At 39.3% G+C, this 16,460-nt stretch overlaps 1 protein-coding gene across 1 annotated transcript in view; it reads left to right on the plus strand.

The window, feature by feature from the left end:
• map1ab (microtubule-associated protein 1Ab) overlaps positions 1–5,531 on the plus strand; it is an 83,661-nt gene extending 78,130 nt beyond the window's left edge. The window contains exon 7 of the mRNA XM_006782418.3: positions 1,160–5,531. Coding sequence (XP_006782481.2) covers positions 1,160–1,315 — 156 coding nt within the window. The 3' untranslated portion in view covers positions 1,316–5,531. The remainder of the gene's footprint in view (positions 1–1,159) is intronic.
• Positions 5,532–16,460: the final 10,929 nt, after the last annotated feature.

A 16,460-nucleotide genomic window follows, 5' to 3' on the forward strand; every position in this document is an offset into this window, starting at 1 on the left:
TTGACTCATGCATGTATTGTTGGTAAATCCAGTTTTGGCCTCCTGTTTTACTGCAGTCCAAAATTAATTAAGACAGTAAAAATTTTGGGTTGTTTACCAAATATGTACATTTATTGCCTAATAGCAAATCTTTAAATTTACAGTTGATAAAATTTAAACAACTGCTTTCGAGCATAGTTGTAATTTAGGATAGTCCCATACACAGTGAAAGTGGCTTTTACCTCAAACATTTGACACATGTGTTAGAAATGTTCACTGGTGCAATATAATTCCTCATCAGCAGTTTGTATGTTAACAGTTTCGTTCTAGTTTGAATAGATTAAGTATTTGGTTTTTAAGCGTACCCGTCCCCGCTCCTTTTCATCTGTATTCTGTCACACATGTCAGTACTGGATTCACCACCATGCAACAAACAAGGCTGTTCTTATTGTGAAGAATAGAGTCCCCAAGATGGGATCATGGCAGCTCACATTGCCTATATTTTGATGATATCAGATGTTTTAATTGCATGTTTTTGAAAATATTTTTGACAAAACTCATATATCTGAGATTACTGGTTAATTGTCAGAAGATTACTATCCATGTACAAGTCCGCATTGTTTGGACACCTTTTCTCATCCAAATTCTAAGCACTATATGATGCATCCACAAGAGGCAGAAGGGTGATATGGAGGGAGTATCTTTAATATGCTAATAAAATTTACATCACATGTCTATTGTATTTCTAAGAAAAGGGTTTCCTGTTGTTCTTTTTTGTATTTCAGAGTCTACCTTGAGGCGACTGTTGTTGTGATTTGGCGCTATATCACTAAAATTGAATTGAATTGAATTATAAGAACTGTTTTAGAGGTAGAGGCTCAGTCAGTCAAAAATAGAAGAGTGCAGAGCATAACTGAGTGGATCAATAGTAGTACTTTCGGTTTGGAAGCTGTCTTATACAGTCAGTGGCCCTGTGGCACGTATGAACAGCATTGATGATATAAGACATCTCTGGCAGGTAGAGCTGTCTGGACAATGGTTTGGAGACTATGTACTGTTAGTTAAAACACTAGCCAATGGATCTGTACAAATTCTGAATCCAGAGTCCTCTACAAATCAATCTGTCCTACTCCCTTCCTGCCAGCTCGCCTCTCATTTCCTTTTGTTATATCTCTGTCAGGTTACTCTGATCCCGACCCATGACACAGAGGTGACCCGGGAATGGTATCAGCAGACGCACGAGAGGCAGCAAGACCTGAACATCATGGTTCTGGCCTCCAGCAGCACTGTAGTCATGCAGGATGAATCCTTCCCCGCCTGCAAGATCGAGTTCTGAGCTTCGAGGGCACCGCTCCGCTTTTCCCGCCACCAACAACCCCTTTCTCCTCATCATGACGTTAGAGCGAGAGCGAACAGTACTCTGCTTCTTCAAAGCTTCTCATTCTCTCATGGTACCAGTCTCGGACCCATTTGCTGCAGTCCTCAATACACTAGATTCTGTTAGTCAAAATTCTGGGTATATGCTTTGTGATAGTGGGGCTATCTCGCAAATAATACCGTACTTTTTATATTTGTTTTTTTCTGTGAGTTAAATGTCTGCCCTTACACATTTCTTATACAAGCACTAGCAGTTGTGGAACAAATTTAAATACTTTTCAAACACCTGACAGATAAACATAGATTATTATCCCACAAAGGAATAATAATGCCACAGTTAAAGATCAAGATTAGTCACGTGTAGCTCTTACGAAGGTGACTCAAATTGCATTGCAAAGTTAGACCTCCAAGTGGTCAAAACAAGTGCCAAAACACTACTGAACTAGGAATTCTCATCATCTCCAAAATGGTGTCTAAACGAATCCGTGATCAATTATTTCTTAAGATCATACGCAAAGTGTTTTTAGAAGACTAGAAAAGCTTTCGTTTCTTAATCCGAACCTTTCTTTTCCATCGGCGTACACAGCAAAACGCATCCTTTGCAATTCAGCTCATGCTACAGTAGTGTTTTGATTAACTCGATAACGGCATAAATTGATGTTATGTAACAAAACAACAAAAAAAGTTCCTTCTTGTGATTTGTGGTGAAGTTTTAGGAGGTGCCTGGAAAACTCTTTCTTCTTCTGGCTCTCACAGCTTAGCTGGTGCATGTTGCTTGTGTTTTAGCTCGGACTCTTCTGGAGAGAACTGCGTAGGGTTAAACCTTTCTTTAGCCGGCCTTTCAAGTGTGAAATGCAGTATAGTGTGGATAGACTACTGCACTGTTGGCTGTCTGCGCTCAAGTGATTTCAGTAGGCGCCAGGCAAAAGGGACAACGTTTCTACAGTAATCACATCTCTGCTGGGTGTTCTTCTTTAAGTCTTTATCACAGTCTTTGTTGGTTCTGTGTACATATGCATATAAGATTAATGTTTCATATCAACACAGAGTTTCTGTTGAATAAATGATATATTTTGTGATGATTTGATCCTGAGGAGAACGCAGCGTTTTAAGTGAGAGGGTTTAATTCTTGTCATTTCCTCCTGTTTAGCTACAATGTACCGTCTCCGTTAGTATCACAAAGGGATGGGAAAGAAAAAAAACAACAGCAAGCAGTGACCTGTGGCAAATGTAGCAACGAAAGCTTGCCTGCTCGTCCCTTCAGAGGTAACGATATGCCAGCGGGAACTGCAGTATTTCTATTTATTAAGGAGGGGGGTACTTTTCACAACAAAAACATGTTACAGGAGGTTTCTTTCACGTGCCTTTAGAGAGGGGAGGATGTTTTATGGACATGTCAGCCATTTTGAAGCAGAGTCAGAAAAAAAATATGAAAGAAACCAAGTAGACTTTAAAACTTTAAAACTGAGGACCAATCTCTTCATACACTAAAGTTGTAAATTGCACTGCGATATAGTACACTCCCACTGCTCAAACTTTGGAACCGTATAATTCAAGCCAAGCATTAAATCCTCATATCGAAATACTACTTTCTAACCAATATGAATGTCTGAGAGCAACGTGTTGCACCAAATAGCAATGCACTTTTCTGAGGCAGGGATGGGGCACTGTTTGAAGTCGAAGCACAGAGAGTTTGTGTAGTAGCAGAGAGGAAGTTTTCAATAATATAAATGAAACTATGTACAGGACGTTCCTCCAGACTGAGCTTGCTAATAGCGAGGGACGAGATCAACGTGAAGCAATTGCCTGATGTTAGTCACACAGTAATATATATATTTATATATATATATACATATATATATAGAGAATGAGCATGAATGTGGGTTATGGTCCCAGATATACTGTAGGAATGTTTTAGAAGTAGTTTTTTGTGTGCTTGAGTATACAGTACGCTCTCTGAGTAGCTGTTTTTAATTGCAGCATGGTTTTGGTTTTGTAGGCGAGTTTTCTGCGAGTTCACTGTGAAAGGTCTTTCTGCTTGTTTACAGCCAGACTCGAGAGCAGCTCATATTCACATTGGGCCATGTTTCATTTCCTAATTTATATGCACGTTTTTTAAAAGATATTCACAATTTAACCTTTAAATTTTGTGCTGCAAAGCAAATCCAATTCTGATTTATTTTTCAGAGGTTAATTCGCTCTTTGTTTGAGATATAAAATCAAGAAATATTTTATGGTTTTTTTGTTTTGTTGTGTTTCTTTTGTTGGCTGATTTAAAGCTAAAAAGGAGGGCCAGGATGGAGGACGCGTGGCTGGTTTTGATTCCCAAAAAGTCATTATTGTCAGGATGTTGCTATTAAAAGCTTTCACAGCTAAACTTTAGTCAGTCCTTTACCTCAATTGGATTCAATACACAGAAGAAACTAAGGCTAGACCGCGTCATCACCTCGGGCTAGCCTGGGACCAGTGCCAATATCTTGCTGCTCATAAGACTCCTTACTTTATACCTCATCTTCCAATGCCTCTCTGTTCTGCCCGCTCTACTTTAGTTTTAAAATCAAAGATGGCGAACTCACACGGCTGCCACTGAATGTTATTTTCCTTTTCTTTTCATCATAACCCTTATCCATTATGCACTGTACAAGCCTTGATATGCATCCCATGCTTCTGTTGTTTCAGAGGCAGACATGGCTTCTGTGTGTTTTTCCTTTCTTTTAAAAAAATCACACCTGCAGAGAATCTCTGAGTTTGATGCAGGTTGTATATCAAACATATGCGTACGCACAAGTACATATCCAGCCTAGCATGAAGGTTTTAAAACGACTCCCCTGAAGACATGTTTAAATGTCTGAACCGATCAAGCAAGCAAAAAGTCCTTTTCACTTCTCCTTTCGATGCTGTATGAGCTGGGATCAAAGCAGGAAAAAGCTTTTTATTAAATGTGCGAATCAGATTTTATGGATGGTCTGATTTGTTGTACTGTCTTTGAATAATGTTTTTAAGTTGGCAGATTCCAAATACCCGGCCTTGAGATTTTTTTCCCGAGGCATTAAGTAGAACGCTGTGAATCACTTAATACTGAACTGTATTGCTATACAGAAGCTGAATGCACTATACAGGAGATCTATTTTTCTGAATGTAGAGTTGGTACTACCATATGAATGCTGCTGGATCAAAAACAATAGACAAAAACAAAGAAAAAATGCAAATAGAAAAAAAAAACATTCACACCAACTTAGACAGAAATAAATTTAACGGTGTGCAGAAGACGAGCAGATACTGCAGTCTCAGTTCTGTTCCAAAGAAAGAGGAAGGTTCAAGAAAGTAACTGAGATCCCACAAGCAACATATTAACAGTAACACAGTAACATAGTACTAACTGCAGCTGCAACTTTTTCCTTTTCCTGAAAATGACTTGAAACACATGCAGACTCAATACACCATTAATAAAATTGATAAACTCAATAAAATGCGACACGCACACTTGTGTGCTGTACACAGATTTGTACATATTGCTCTGGAAAGAGCAAATCTGAAAGATACAATGAAGAAGCGAATCTTGTTTATTTTAGGCAGTTTTATGTGACGGGATGATCAAAAACAGCTGAAGCTACACAAAACGCTGATAAGATATGGAAAGAAAAAAAAAAGTGCATCTTTCAGTTTGATTTCATCTCCTGCATTAAAATGATCGCAATCAGCGTATGGTGTCATCTGTCCATCTAATCTTTCTGCATGTGATTTATTTAGTTATATCCTGAATGTACTTGTTTAACATTGAAATAATAATAACAATAATAATTATAATGAAAAAAAAATACAATGCTATTTTAAAGAAGTATATTTGAAAAAAAAAAGCTAATTGTCTTAACTGGTACTGACCTAATATAAAACTGGGCTGTGCTTTTATTGCTTGCCCTATTAACATGTTGTAAAAAAGACACTGTACTGGTAGTTCTGTTTGATTCTCTCTCTCTCTCTTTCTGTCTCTCTCTCTTATTTTATTTTTATTTTTTATTTTTTTGCATTGTATTAAATTTATGGTTTCTTCCGCAGCGCAATATTCAATATCTCTCTGTCTCTTTAAATCTAACTGGTAAAACTAGAACTACTGCAGATTCATTGTAAAAGGGAAACAGCCTGGTGATCATCAATTAAAATATATGAAATCTAAATGTGGTCCCTGTGTGTGTTTTTTTATTTTTATTATTTTTCTTTTTTGAAAATGTCACTAAAATCTAACTGAATTATGAGAGACCACTTACAGTATGTCATCTGCTGTATGTTTCTGTACACATTTTTTTTTAAGTGATTTTTTGTTGTTGTTGTTGTGATTTTGTCTCTGTGCACCACTACAGTTTGTTCCAGCAATTAAGCAATTCAGCTGTAAAGCAAGGTCTAATTATCTGATTAACTGTTTTAGAGACATTTTATACACAGTCCCCCATTTTCAGAGGCACAAAACTAATTGCATGATTGACTGACAGCAGTTTTCTGACCAGACAAGGCCTGCTCCCTGATCATTCTGTGATGAATTAATCAGGTAAAAGATCTGGAGTAGAGTTCAAGTGTTTAACTTGTATTTGGTATCATGTCAGAGGCACTCTAAATACAGTATGAAATTAAGAGGAGGCCATCATTTTGCTGAAAAAACAAAACAAAACCCTGTTACAGAGATAGAAACAAACTTCAGGATATGGAGTCTGGTTAATTCTTAAAAAGAATAAATGCACTGGCCAGCTCAGCAAGACCAAAAGACCTGAAAGTTGATGATCTCAGAATGATTTCTATGGTTAAGAAAATTAACTTCTAATAAACATCTAGTGAAGCCAAGAACACTTGAAGAGAGGCCCCATACCACAGCCAGAGGAATAAATGTATGTCCAGTTAACTGAAAACCAGGACTGAGCATAAAATGGTTGTTAATTCTAAGCAGGTAATGCCATTGTTTGTAAAACACTTTGAATTATACTTTGAAATCAGACCATTCTTTTTAATACACTCTGTATATTAAGTACTACGGCATCACAAAAAAATAGGAAAAAAAAGGGTTTTTTGGTCATTTAATTCAGAATGATAAACTTTTATATATTCTATATTCAAATATTTACACATAAAGTGTGGCTATAAGCTGTTTATGAGCTATAAGACATAATAATAGAAATCAAAACAACAGCAAGTACAAATTCATTAATGAATGTATGTAGCTATGCTGGCCAGTTTACTGGCAAAAAGTACAAATAATTGAATAATTGATGGTTCTGGGGGGAAAAAACTATGTTAAGGGGAACATGAATTCTCTACCAAAACAACTTACAGCTGTGGACACCAAATATAAATATGCGGCATAACCCTAGAGGGTATTGAAAGAATATTTTTGATGGTATTTTTGATGTAATGTTCAAATTTTAGGGAAATTCTCATCCAGATGTAAGTGAGCACATATATTGTCCAAAATAATTTGGGGACAAGGGTGAATTTGGACAACAGTGTCTGCACTGCCTGCAGTGACAATATCAAATATCTGACGCAGTCAGACCAAAATACTGTCAGCTGATCCAGACAACAGTTACTATCCAGGTATAATTTACTTTATTTTAGTTTTTTAGGTTGGGAAACTAAACGATTTTTGACAAAAACAAAACAAACAAAAAACCTTCCACCCTTCACTCGAAAGTGTAATAAGCAACCAGAAAATTGCATAAAGTAATGCAATTAAGGATGAAATGAAGACACAGTTTGTAAGAATGATTCTTGCTAAGCATGATGTCTATATTTTCACATAGCAAATATAGGATAAAGCAGAGCATTCATGTTGTTTTTAGCAACATAATATTGTCACATAAAGTGAAGCTGGTTTGAACATGTTTTTTTTTTTTAATTTGTTGCTTTATTGGGCTGTTCTCATTAACTGTGATTAGTTCCAGAGGGTGGACATCCAGCTATTTGCTTCTATTCTAGTTACAGCAGCTCAACTGTGCTAGTCTGACAGTCTGACATTACCACTCTGTGATACGGGATTAGCACCAAATCTTCACGTTTGGTTGAAACAGTGACAGCTGATTAACAAGTCTATTACCATGAGTGTTATGGGACATCATAACATATTAATATACTCAGTCATGCTATTTGTGTTTATTATTTAGACCCTTCACAATGCAAGCACTGGCCAGTCTCACTGGTGATGACATCATTTAATTTAAGACTGACTATATTTGAAATATTTGGACTGCGGTAAAAGTTAGTTTAGACATTTCTTTTCCCATCAGATTAAATTTTCACATCGATTATTTTTACATGAGGCTATGCACTCACTGCTCACTTTCTTAAATGCACTTATTCAACCCCTTCTTAATGCAAATCAATCACATGGCAGCAATCCGAGGCATTTAGGCATGTAGACATGGTCAAGAAGAGCTGCTGAATTTCAAACCGAGCATCAGAGTAGGAAAGAAAGGTGATTTAAGAGACTTTGACGGTAGCATGATTGTTGGTGCATTTCAGAAGCTGCTGATCATCTCAGATGTTCCACGCAACCATCTCTAGAGTTTACAGAGAATTGGTCGAAAAGAGAAAATATCCGAGAAGCAAGTCTCTGGATGAAAATACCTTGTTGATATCAGAGGTCAAAGGAGGAGGAAGCCACTGACCAATAACCACTGATCATGTGAAAAGGGAAAGACCATCTCTGAATCGAGGAGGGGCTTAAGGGTACATTTTCACCATCTTACAATGCTGTGATTGCAGCCATCCCCCAACTCTCTGTGAATGGTACTCATGGCAATTGAATAATGGTCATTGATCGGCGGTTGTTGGTTAACAGGTATGACAATTTGCATATTAATAATCAAGAAACTGACCACAGAGTCAGTGGCGCTAGTTTCAGTCATTATGCAAATGTCATTTTCGTAAGGTTGGGAAACCTGCAGTCAGCTGAAACTGAAGAAGAAGAACTTGGATGAGTGATGAAACGTTTCTCCCACTGAAAATGCTTCGTCCCGATGAACAGAATCAACTTTTTGGAATCTCTTTGCAATATTTCCAACACCTTATTTAATCTATGTCATGAAGAACTAAGGTAAAATGCAATTTAAAAATTGGCCAGTGAATGTCCTGTTTGTTTGTTTGTTTGTTTTTTTCCCCATGAACCTTCATTTAGAGGTCCCACATAAAAAATGTATACATAGAGATACTTTGGTAACTATTTGGTAAAGGATGTCATGAGTGAGTGTACTCCACAGATTCAGGTTTTATAAAATACCTTCCTCTGTGGTTTTGAGTTAAAACAAAATGCTGGTTTGAAAAACAAAGCAGCATTACGTGATTGGAGTCAGAGCTGTGCAAGTTGTCATATAGGTCTGTGGAAAATATGACACAACACAAACATACACTGTGTTGCCCAAGTATTCACTTAGCCATCCAAATGATTCAAAATACGTTCCAATCACTTCCATGGCCACAGGTGTATAAAATAAACCACCTAGGCATGCAGACCGCCTCTACAAAGATTGGCGAAAGAATGGGTTGCCCTCAAGGGGTGTGATTCTCAGGAGCAAATGTTACTGGTATTATAACAAAGTGGAAGTGATTGAGAATCAGCCAGAGCCACATAAAATCAATCAGTCAGCAATCAGTCAATCACTACAGACCTCCAAACTTCATGTGGCCTTCAGATTAGCTCAAGAAAAGTGCGTAGAACGCTTAATGGACTGGGTTTCAATGGCAGAGCAGCTGCATCCAAGCCTTGCATCACCAAATGCAATGCAAAATGTCAGACGAGGTGGTGTAAAGCATGCTGCTACTGGACTCTAGAGCAGTGCAGATGTGTTCTCTGGAGTGATGAATCATGTTCCTCTGTTTGGCAAATCAGTGGACAAGTCTGAGTTTGGTGGTTGCCATGAGAATGGTACTTGTTGTTGACTGCATTGTGTGTAAAGCTTGATGGAGCAGGGGTTTTTAGGAGGAGGTTGTTTTTCAGGAGTTGGACTCGGCCCCTCAGTTCCAGTGAAAGAAACTCTTAATGCTTCATTCAGCATATCAAGACATTTTGGATAACTCATGCACCCAACTTTGTGGGAACAGTTTAGGGATGCCCCTTCCTTTTCCAGCAAGGCTGCACACCAGTGTGCTGTGGAAAAGTTATTTGAGCTTCAAAACCAAAAAGATTCTCGGAGATTTACTGAAAGAAAGTTAAAACATTTGGAGATGGATCAATACAACACGAAAGGGGTTCTTCATACCAGAACTTACAAAAAGGCAGAACTACAACATGTCCTTTACATCCATCCATCCATCGTGTGGATACAATCTTGTCTATTCAGCGGTTGGGAGTGAAATTCTCACCATCATGTGGGCACCAGCCTGATAATGAACCATGTCATGGCCTTGAGCAAAGTTTACAGTGCGTTGTTTCCCCATCTACATACACGCTTACTTTGTACAAGAAAGTTACAAATACATATCAATAGTACACAGAGGTTAGATGAGGTGAAGCACAAAATTTCTATCACACAATGCACAAAGCAAGGTCCATAAAGATATGGATGAGTGAGTTTGGTGTGGAAGAATTTGACTGGCCTGCACAGAGTCCTGACCTCAACCCTAATAAAACACCTTTTGAATGGATTAGACTGGAGACTGCGAGTCAGAAATCACTGTCCGACCTCACAAATTTGCTTCCAGGAGAATGGTCAAAAATTCTCATAAACACTCCTAAACCTGTGGAAAGCCTTCCCAGAAGAGTTAAAGCTGTTCTAGCTGCAAAGGGTGGGACAAGATCATATTAAACCCCAGGGATTGAGAAAGGGATGTCACTCAATGTATTTTACACTACATCCTGTACTCTCGTCCAATGAGAGAACTCCCTCCATCAAAAATGAATAAATAAATAAACTAGTGCTGTCAGCGTTAATCTCATTAAAATGATGTTAACGCCGCATTAACACGGCAAATCTCCGTTAGCGAGTTAACGCAAATCGCCCCATGCGATGGCATGCATATGGCTGCCCCGCGTTAATGCATTGTAACGAGATTAACGCTGGCAGCACTAAAATAAAAGACTAGAGGTACATTTTTTAAAATCTGAAAGCATGAATGTCTGAAAAATGAAGGTTATGCTATACTCCAGCTGCATTCGCTTTTGGTTTATTTTGTTTTGTTTTAGATTTTAATGTCTGTTTTCTGCCTCTGTAAAGCACTTTGTGATTTTATCTTGAAAGGTGCTATATAAATAAAATTGTATTTATTTATTTATTCATTTATTCATTGCACAACACTGTTTATTGAGGTTACTCATGGTGGTAACTGAAACAAACAGAGATAGAATGGTTCAATAATAGAGGGAGAAAAAAAACTCCCGGGGAGAGAATTAAGCAGATCAATTTGGGCTCCAGCATCAAACTTGATGGATCCACACCCAGACCTGAAACTCCAGCAAACTCGGTGCATTCGTGTCAGTTGCTGATGAATGGCTCCTAATTTATCTTTGCCTCCATTTCATTACTCCTCTGCAGTCAGTGTGTCAGCCACTTGTTCTTTTTCTGTCTGTGCTCACAGCAGAAGACAATGAAAGGGAAGGAAAAAACATAAATGTGACCCGTTGATCACCCAGGTCCTGCCACATCATCAAGGAAAGCAGCATGTGCTCCCTTTTACTTTACTTTCCTACGTTACCTTGGTGACACAATTTGGAGGAAGGCTATGAGGGAGTCGAGGATGGCGTGTGGGTGGGGAGGTGGCACTGAAGGTCGAACCAGACACCTTCCCGTTGGATGAGGGTAATTGTCTCATCAACAAGACCAGCCTAATAGTTAGTCTTGTCTCCTGTCTTTCCCTCCCACTTCTCTCTTTACTGAGTGCAAATAAATGGAACCAGCAGGAAGTCGATGCTCTGGGAAACTGAAGTGTAAACAAGTCATGTAAAAGGGATGTAACTGAAATAAATAGCTAAATAAAACAAGTTGAGTGGAAGCCTAGTTGGAGTTTTAGATCAGGTTAGAAGAAAAATCAATACTTTTGAACTTTTTTTTTGCCTTTAGATGAATAATTTGGCTTTGGAAAAATGCAAGAAATAAACCGAATGACCACCTCCACTTCATACTTCACTCTAATATTGGTCAGATTATTCATACAGTGGGCTCAGACTTCAAGCATTTTACAGAGTGGCAAATTTACATTGTCATTTTATAAAGTTGATTCATTCTGACAGTTATCTGATTATGTGCTGCTGCTTTTCCCTCCCATTTCATCTGAAATCAAACCATATCCAATTCTTGTCTGTCGAAGCATCTCTCTGTGGGGCAAATTCACTTTTTCCTATTAATGTTTTTTTCGTGTTTGCACTGCTGAAATTTTTTTTTTGGCCTTCTTTAATAGCTGCAGTAAAATGTTGACAACCATACATATCCCCTGGCAGTTGATGCCACCCAAAATCAGAGCTACCTAACCACCAGGCAGAACATGTTCCCTCTAAGCCTGAAGGGAAAAGGAAGGAACACACACATGTAAAGGAAGCACTCAAAACGTGCGGCTATCCCAAATGGGCGTTCTTAAAGTCAGCAAAGAGGCACAGAAAAGAAGATCAGACACCAGCGAGGGAGGATAAGAAGGACAGACGCAACAACATTGTCATCCCCTATGTAGCCGGTGTATCAGAAAAACTCAGGAGGGTTTTCTCCAAGCATGACATCCCGGTGCATTTCAGACCCAGCAACACGCTCAGACAAAAACTGGTTCACCCGAAAGACAAAACGCCAAAACACAGACTTAACAATGTGGTGTATGCTGTACAGTGCAGCGAGGAATGCCCAGACCTCTACATTGGAGAGACCAAACAGCCACTTCACAAGCGCATGGCACAACACAGAAGAGCCACCTCCACAGGACAAGACTCAGCTGTCCATCTGCATCTTAAGGATAAAGGTCACTCTTTCGAGGATGCCAATGTTCACATTTTGGACAGAGAGGACAGATGGTTTGAAAGAGGAGTGAAAGAAGCCATCTATGTCCACTGTGAGCGACCATCTTTGAACAGAGGCGGTGGTTTACGACACCAACTCTCTGCCATCTATAATCCAGTTTTGAGATTCCTTCCCAGACGCCTTAACGCCCACTCACACCCTGGGCCATCTGACCTCAGGAATTCGCATGATAAGGTGGGGCCAGGTTTCACAATAAACTCACCCGAAACTCTGGCTGATTGGGACCCACACCCAGTTCCACACCTTGGCTCAGGCGATTAGAGGATCATCAGGGGGTCCTTTTGTCCTCAACAACCTTAAAAGTTTGTCAGGGTTGTTTTTAAAGAATGGTTCTGCTTCCTCTGAGTGGAAAAGTATGCCTGCTTTTAATTCTGAGGTTTTATGTACTATATGAACATAAGAAAAAACAATCTGGTCTTTGGCAGATCTTAAAATTGGGTAAATACAAGTTCACATGACCTATTACCCCGTGTCTTTATTTATTTATTTATTTTTACATACGCTAGAATGCAAAAGCAGTGTCTCAAAAACCAAGTAACTTATTCCACAAGAATGAAGATGGAAAGTAGCACCCGGCTTAAAAAGCCGAACCATCATTTAACAGTGAGAAAGATTATCCAAAAGTGGAAAACATTTGAGAAAATTGCTGATCTTTCCCAGAATGGATGATCCAGCAAAATTACCTCAAGGTCAGATATTGCAGTGTTTAGAGAAACTGCAAAAAAAAAAGGGGTTGGTGTCAGAGCTAGGTAAGAGTACCATCTCAGACTCTACGCGCTTCAGTTAGCATGCTAAATGTTAAAGTTCATGAGTTCACAATTAGAAATAGACTAAACAAATATGATTTGAAAAGGGCTGCCTGGAGAAATGCCTCTTCTCTGTAAAAAGATCATGGCAGCATGGCTAAGTTGCAAAGTTGGATGTGAATAAACCACAAGACTTCTGGAACAATCTGCTGTGGAATAGACAAAACCAAAATGGAGATGTTTGGCTATAGTGCACAGCACCACAAACCAAGCACAGTATATCAGCGCAAATACTTCATACCAGCTGTCAAGCCAGTGGTGGAGGAGTGATGATTTGGGCTTGTTTTGGGGCCACAAGACCTGGCAACTCCCCTGTGTACCAAAGTATTCTAGAGTATTCGAAAGACAAATGTGAGGCTCACAAAGGCCATCTATGAGCTCATCTGTTCAACAGTTAAAGCTTGGCTGAGATTGGTTTATTCAACAGGACAATGATCCCAAGCACAGCAGCAAATCTACAACAGGATGGCTGAAAAAGGAAAGAATCAAGGGGTTGCAATGGTCCAGACCTCACCCTGATTGAAACGCTGTGGCCTGACCTCAAGGAAGTTGTGCATTAAAAAGAACCAAACAAACAAACACCTGTAAACCTTAACAAACTGAAGCAACATTGTAAAGGAGAGTAGCTCAAGATTCCTCCAAAACGCATGAGAAACTGATAAAGTCATACAGAAAAAGATGACTGAATCACAGTGTGTTTGCACAGAGTCCTGTGGAAAAGTTTTGTTTTTTTTTTGTTTTTTTTACATGGCTGTAAACTATGTAACCGGTTCTGAGTGTGAATCTGGGTCTCCTCCCAACAGGCCAGATAATCTAAAAAGGGAGGTGCTCAGCAGATATCCTTATCAGAAGTCTGAGCCACCTCAGCTGGCTTTAGACACAAGGGAAAAGTGGCTCCGAGCTCCATCTGTATGTCCTATCAACACTATGTGTTGACAGACATCTCTGCACCAAATCATATCTCTTATTAATCTCTGTCTCTCTTCCACAGCATGTCTTTCATCCTGTCTTCCTTCTCTCACCCCAACCAGTCGCAGCAGATGGCCGCCCCTCCCTGAGCCTGGTTCTGCTGGAGGTTTCTTCCTGTTAAAAGGGAGTTTTTCCTTCCCACTGTTGCCAAAGTGCTTGCTCATAGGGGGGTCATATGATTGTTGGGTTTTTCTCTGTATCTATTATTGTACGATCTACTGTACAATATAAAGCGCCTTGAGGCGACTGCTGTTGTGATTTGGCGCTATATAAATAAAATTGAATTGTATTGTGTCGGTCTTCAGTTTGTTGTTGGTGTGGACGCCCAGGTGCTTCCACCAACCACTCTTCCACCATGCCAACATCCTGTCCCAAAGTCGAGTACCACCTCTGATCTTCACATTCAGAAGCTCATGATTTCTTCCCCCAAATCATCCAGATGTGCTCGGTGTTCCTCCTCCCGCCCATCATTTACACACCCAACCGTTAGCTGTGCAGAATATAACGTTTCTGTTGTGTGTACACATGTATAGGGCTTAAGTAAATTTTAAACTGGGTTAAACTGCAAATTTAAAATACTGTTTTGGAGTGTGAGAGACTCAATCAACAGCTACTTCAAGTTACTGCTGCTAAAGCTACTGAATCATAAGGTGCACTTAATTCTTGACACAATGCTTCTGTATTTTCATTCAGTTTTTATTAAATAAATAATGACACACAAATTTGGAACCAGATGATTTTGAATCACGTTGCGATATGTAAAACCTAATATGTAACAGTAGGTTTAAAATATTTAAGAAGTAAACACCAATGAAAGTAATTAATGCATTTTTTCTGATTCCTGCTGGAGTGACTGCAATTTGATAAAGGTCACAAAAACTACCCTACAGCCAAGGAGCGATTGTCTCATAAAAACTCACAGAAGCTGGGAACTGTTATTTGTTTTGAAGCTGGAAAAGGCTGTCTGGAGATGAACTGTGTGTGTGTGTGAGCTGAATATGTGTGTGAGCTGAATGTGTGTGTGAGCTGAATATGTGTGTGAGCTGAATGTGTGTGTGAGCTGAATGTGTGTGTGAGCTGAATGTGTGTGTGAGCTGAATGTGTGTGTGTGTGTGTGTGCGTACGCGCATGAGAGCTGAATGTGTGTGTGAGAATGTAGGACATAAAACCCAGGAGGGAAAGACTTGTCGTCCAGACAGAATAAATGACATCAGCTTTTGGCTTCCGGTGAGTTGGCAGTCTGTGTCCGTACCCCCATCCCTCCCTCCCTTCCATTCACCCAGCATCCCTCAGGAGTAGCCAATTACATCTGGGGGTGTCACCATAGCAACGCATGGCAGCAATACGAGGAGACATGAGTCATCACTATTCTTAAAAGCCATTCAGAGAAGAGTGGAGAGGGAGACAAGGAGAGAGGTAAACAGGATGAGGTTAGAAGGCAAGAGAGGAAAGGAAAAAGAAGGTAGAGAGAGGGAAAATAAGATAATAAAGCATAAAAAATGAAACAGGTGGTCGGTGAGAGAAAACGTGAGGATAGAAAGAGGAGACAAGAAGGAGAGGAGAAAACCAGGAGAGGAAAGGCATAAGAAAAGGGAAGAAAGAAGAGATGAGAGGAAACAAGGAGAGGAAGCAAGCAGGAGACAGGAGGCATAGGAGGAAACGAGTGGGTAAAATGATTAATATGATTAATATGCGACCTCTATTTTATAAGACACTATGGTAGCTAATAACATTTAAAATGTGGTGTTTACTGACCGTATCAGGAGAGGTCCAGAGGGCTAATATTACAAATAATATTCACATATCAATTTGACGAAAAAAAAAAAAAAAACGCTTTGGAAACTCCAAAATGCGTCCCGTTTGAGCTCAAGTTGTCAGTTTTACAGAGAACTTCAAGATGTCATTAAAACTAGAAAAAAAATATCTTGTGGCCACAGAAACTCAAAACATTTGTAGATTCTGGGCCAGCATGGTAAAGGTGACGTCGAAGTGCTTTAAACCTGCATTCTTTCTATTGTCCAGCAGGGGGCGACCTCTCTGGTTTCAAAAAGCTGCCTGCTTGTACAGTTTTACAGGGAAATAATTCTTCACCCATGTTTGAGTTCTCAAACATGATGAATTTCACAATTAGTAGCTGACATGCAGTCACTGGCCACTTTATTAGGTACACTTGTTCAAATGCTTAACTGTTAATGCAAATATCTAATCACCTGATCACATGGCATCAACTCAATCCACTTAGCATGCAGCCATGGTCAACACAAGCTCAATAAAACATCACTCTCACACCATCTATTGCAGCAGGTGTGACAACATGATTTGTTGTGCTTGATAACACACTAAACAACAC

The sequence above is a fragment of the Neolamprologus brichardi genome, chromosome 7, assembly GCF_056152115.1.
Source record: "Neolamprologus brichardi isolate AB-2024 chromosome 7, ASM5615211v1, whole genome shotgun sequence".
In the NCBI taxonomy this organism is placed as follows: Eukaryota; Metazoa; Chordata; class Actinopteri; order Cichliformes; family Cichlidae; genus Neolamprologus; species Neolamprologus brichardi.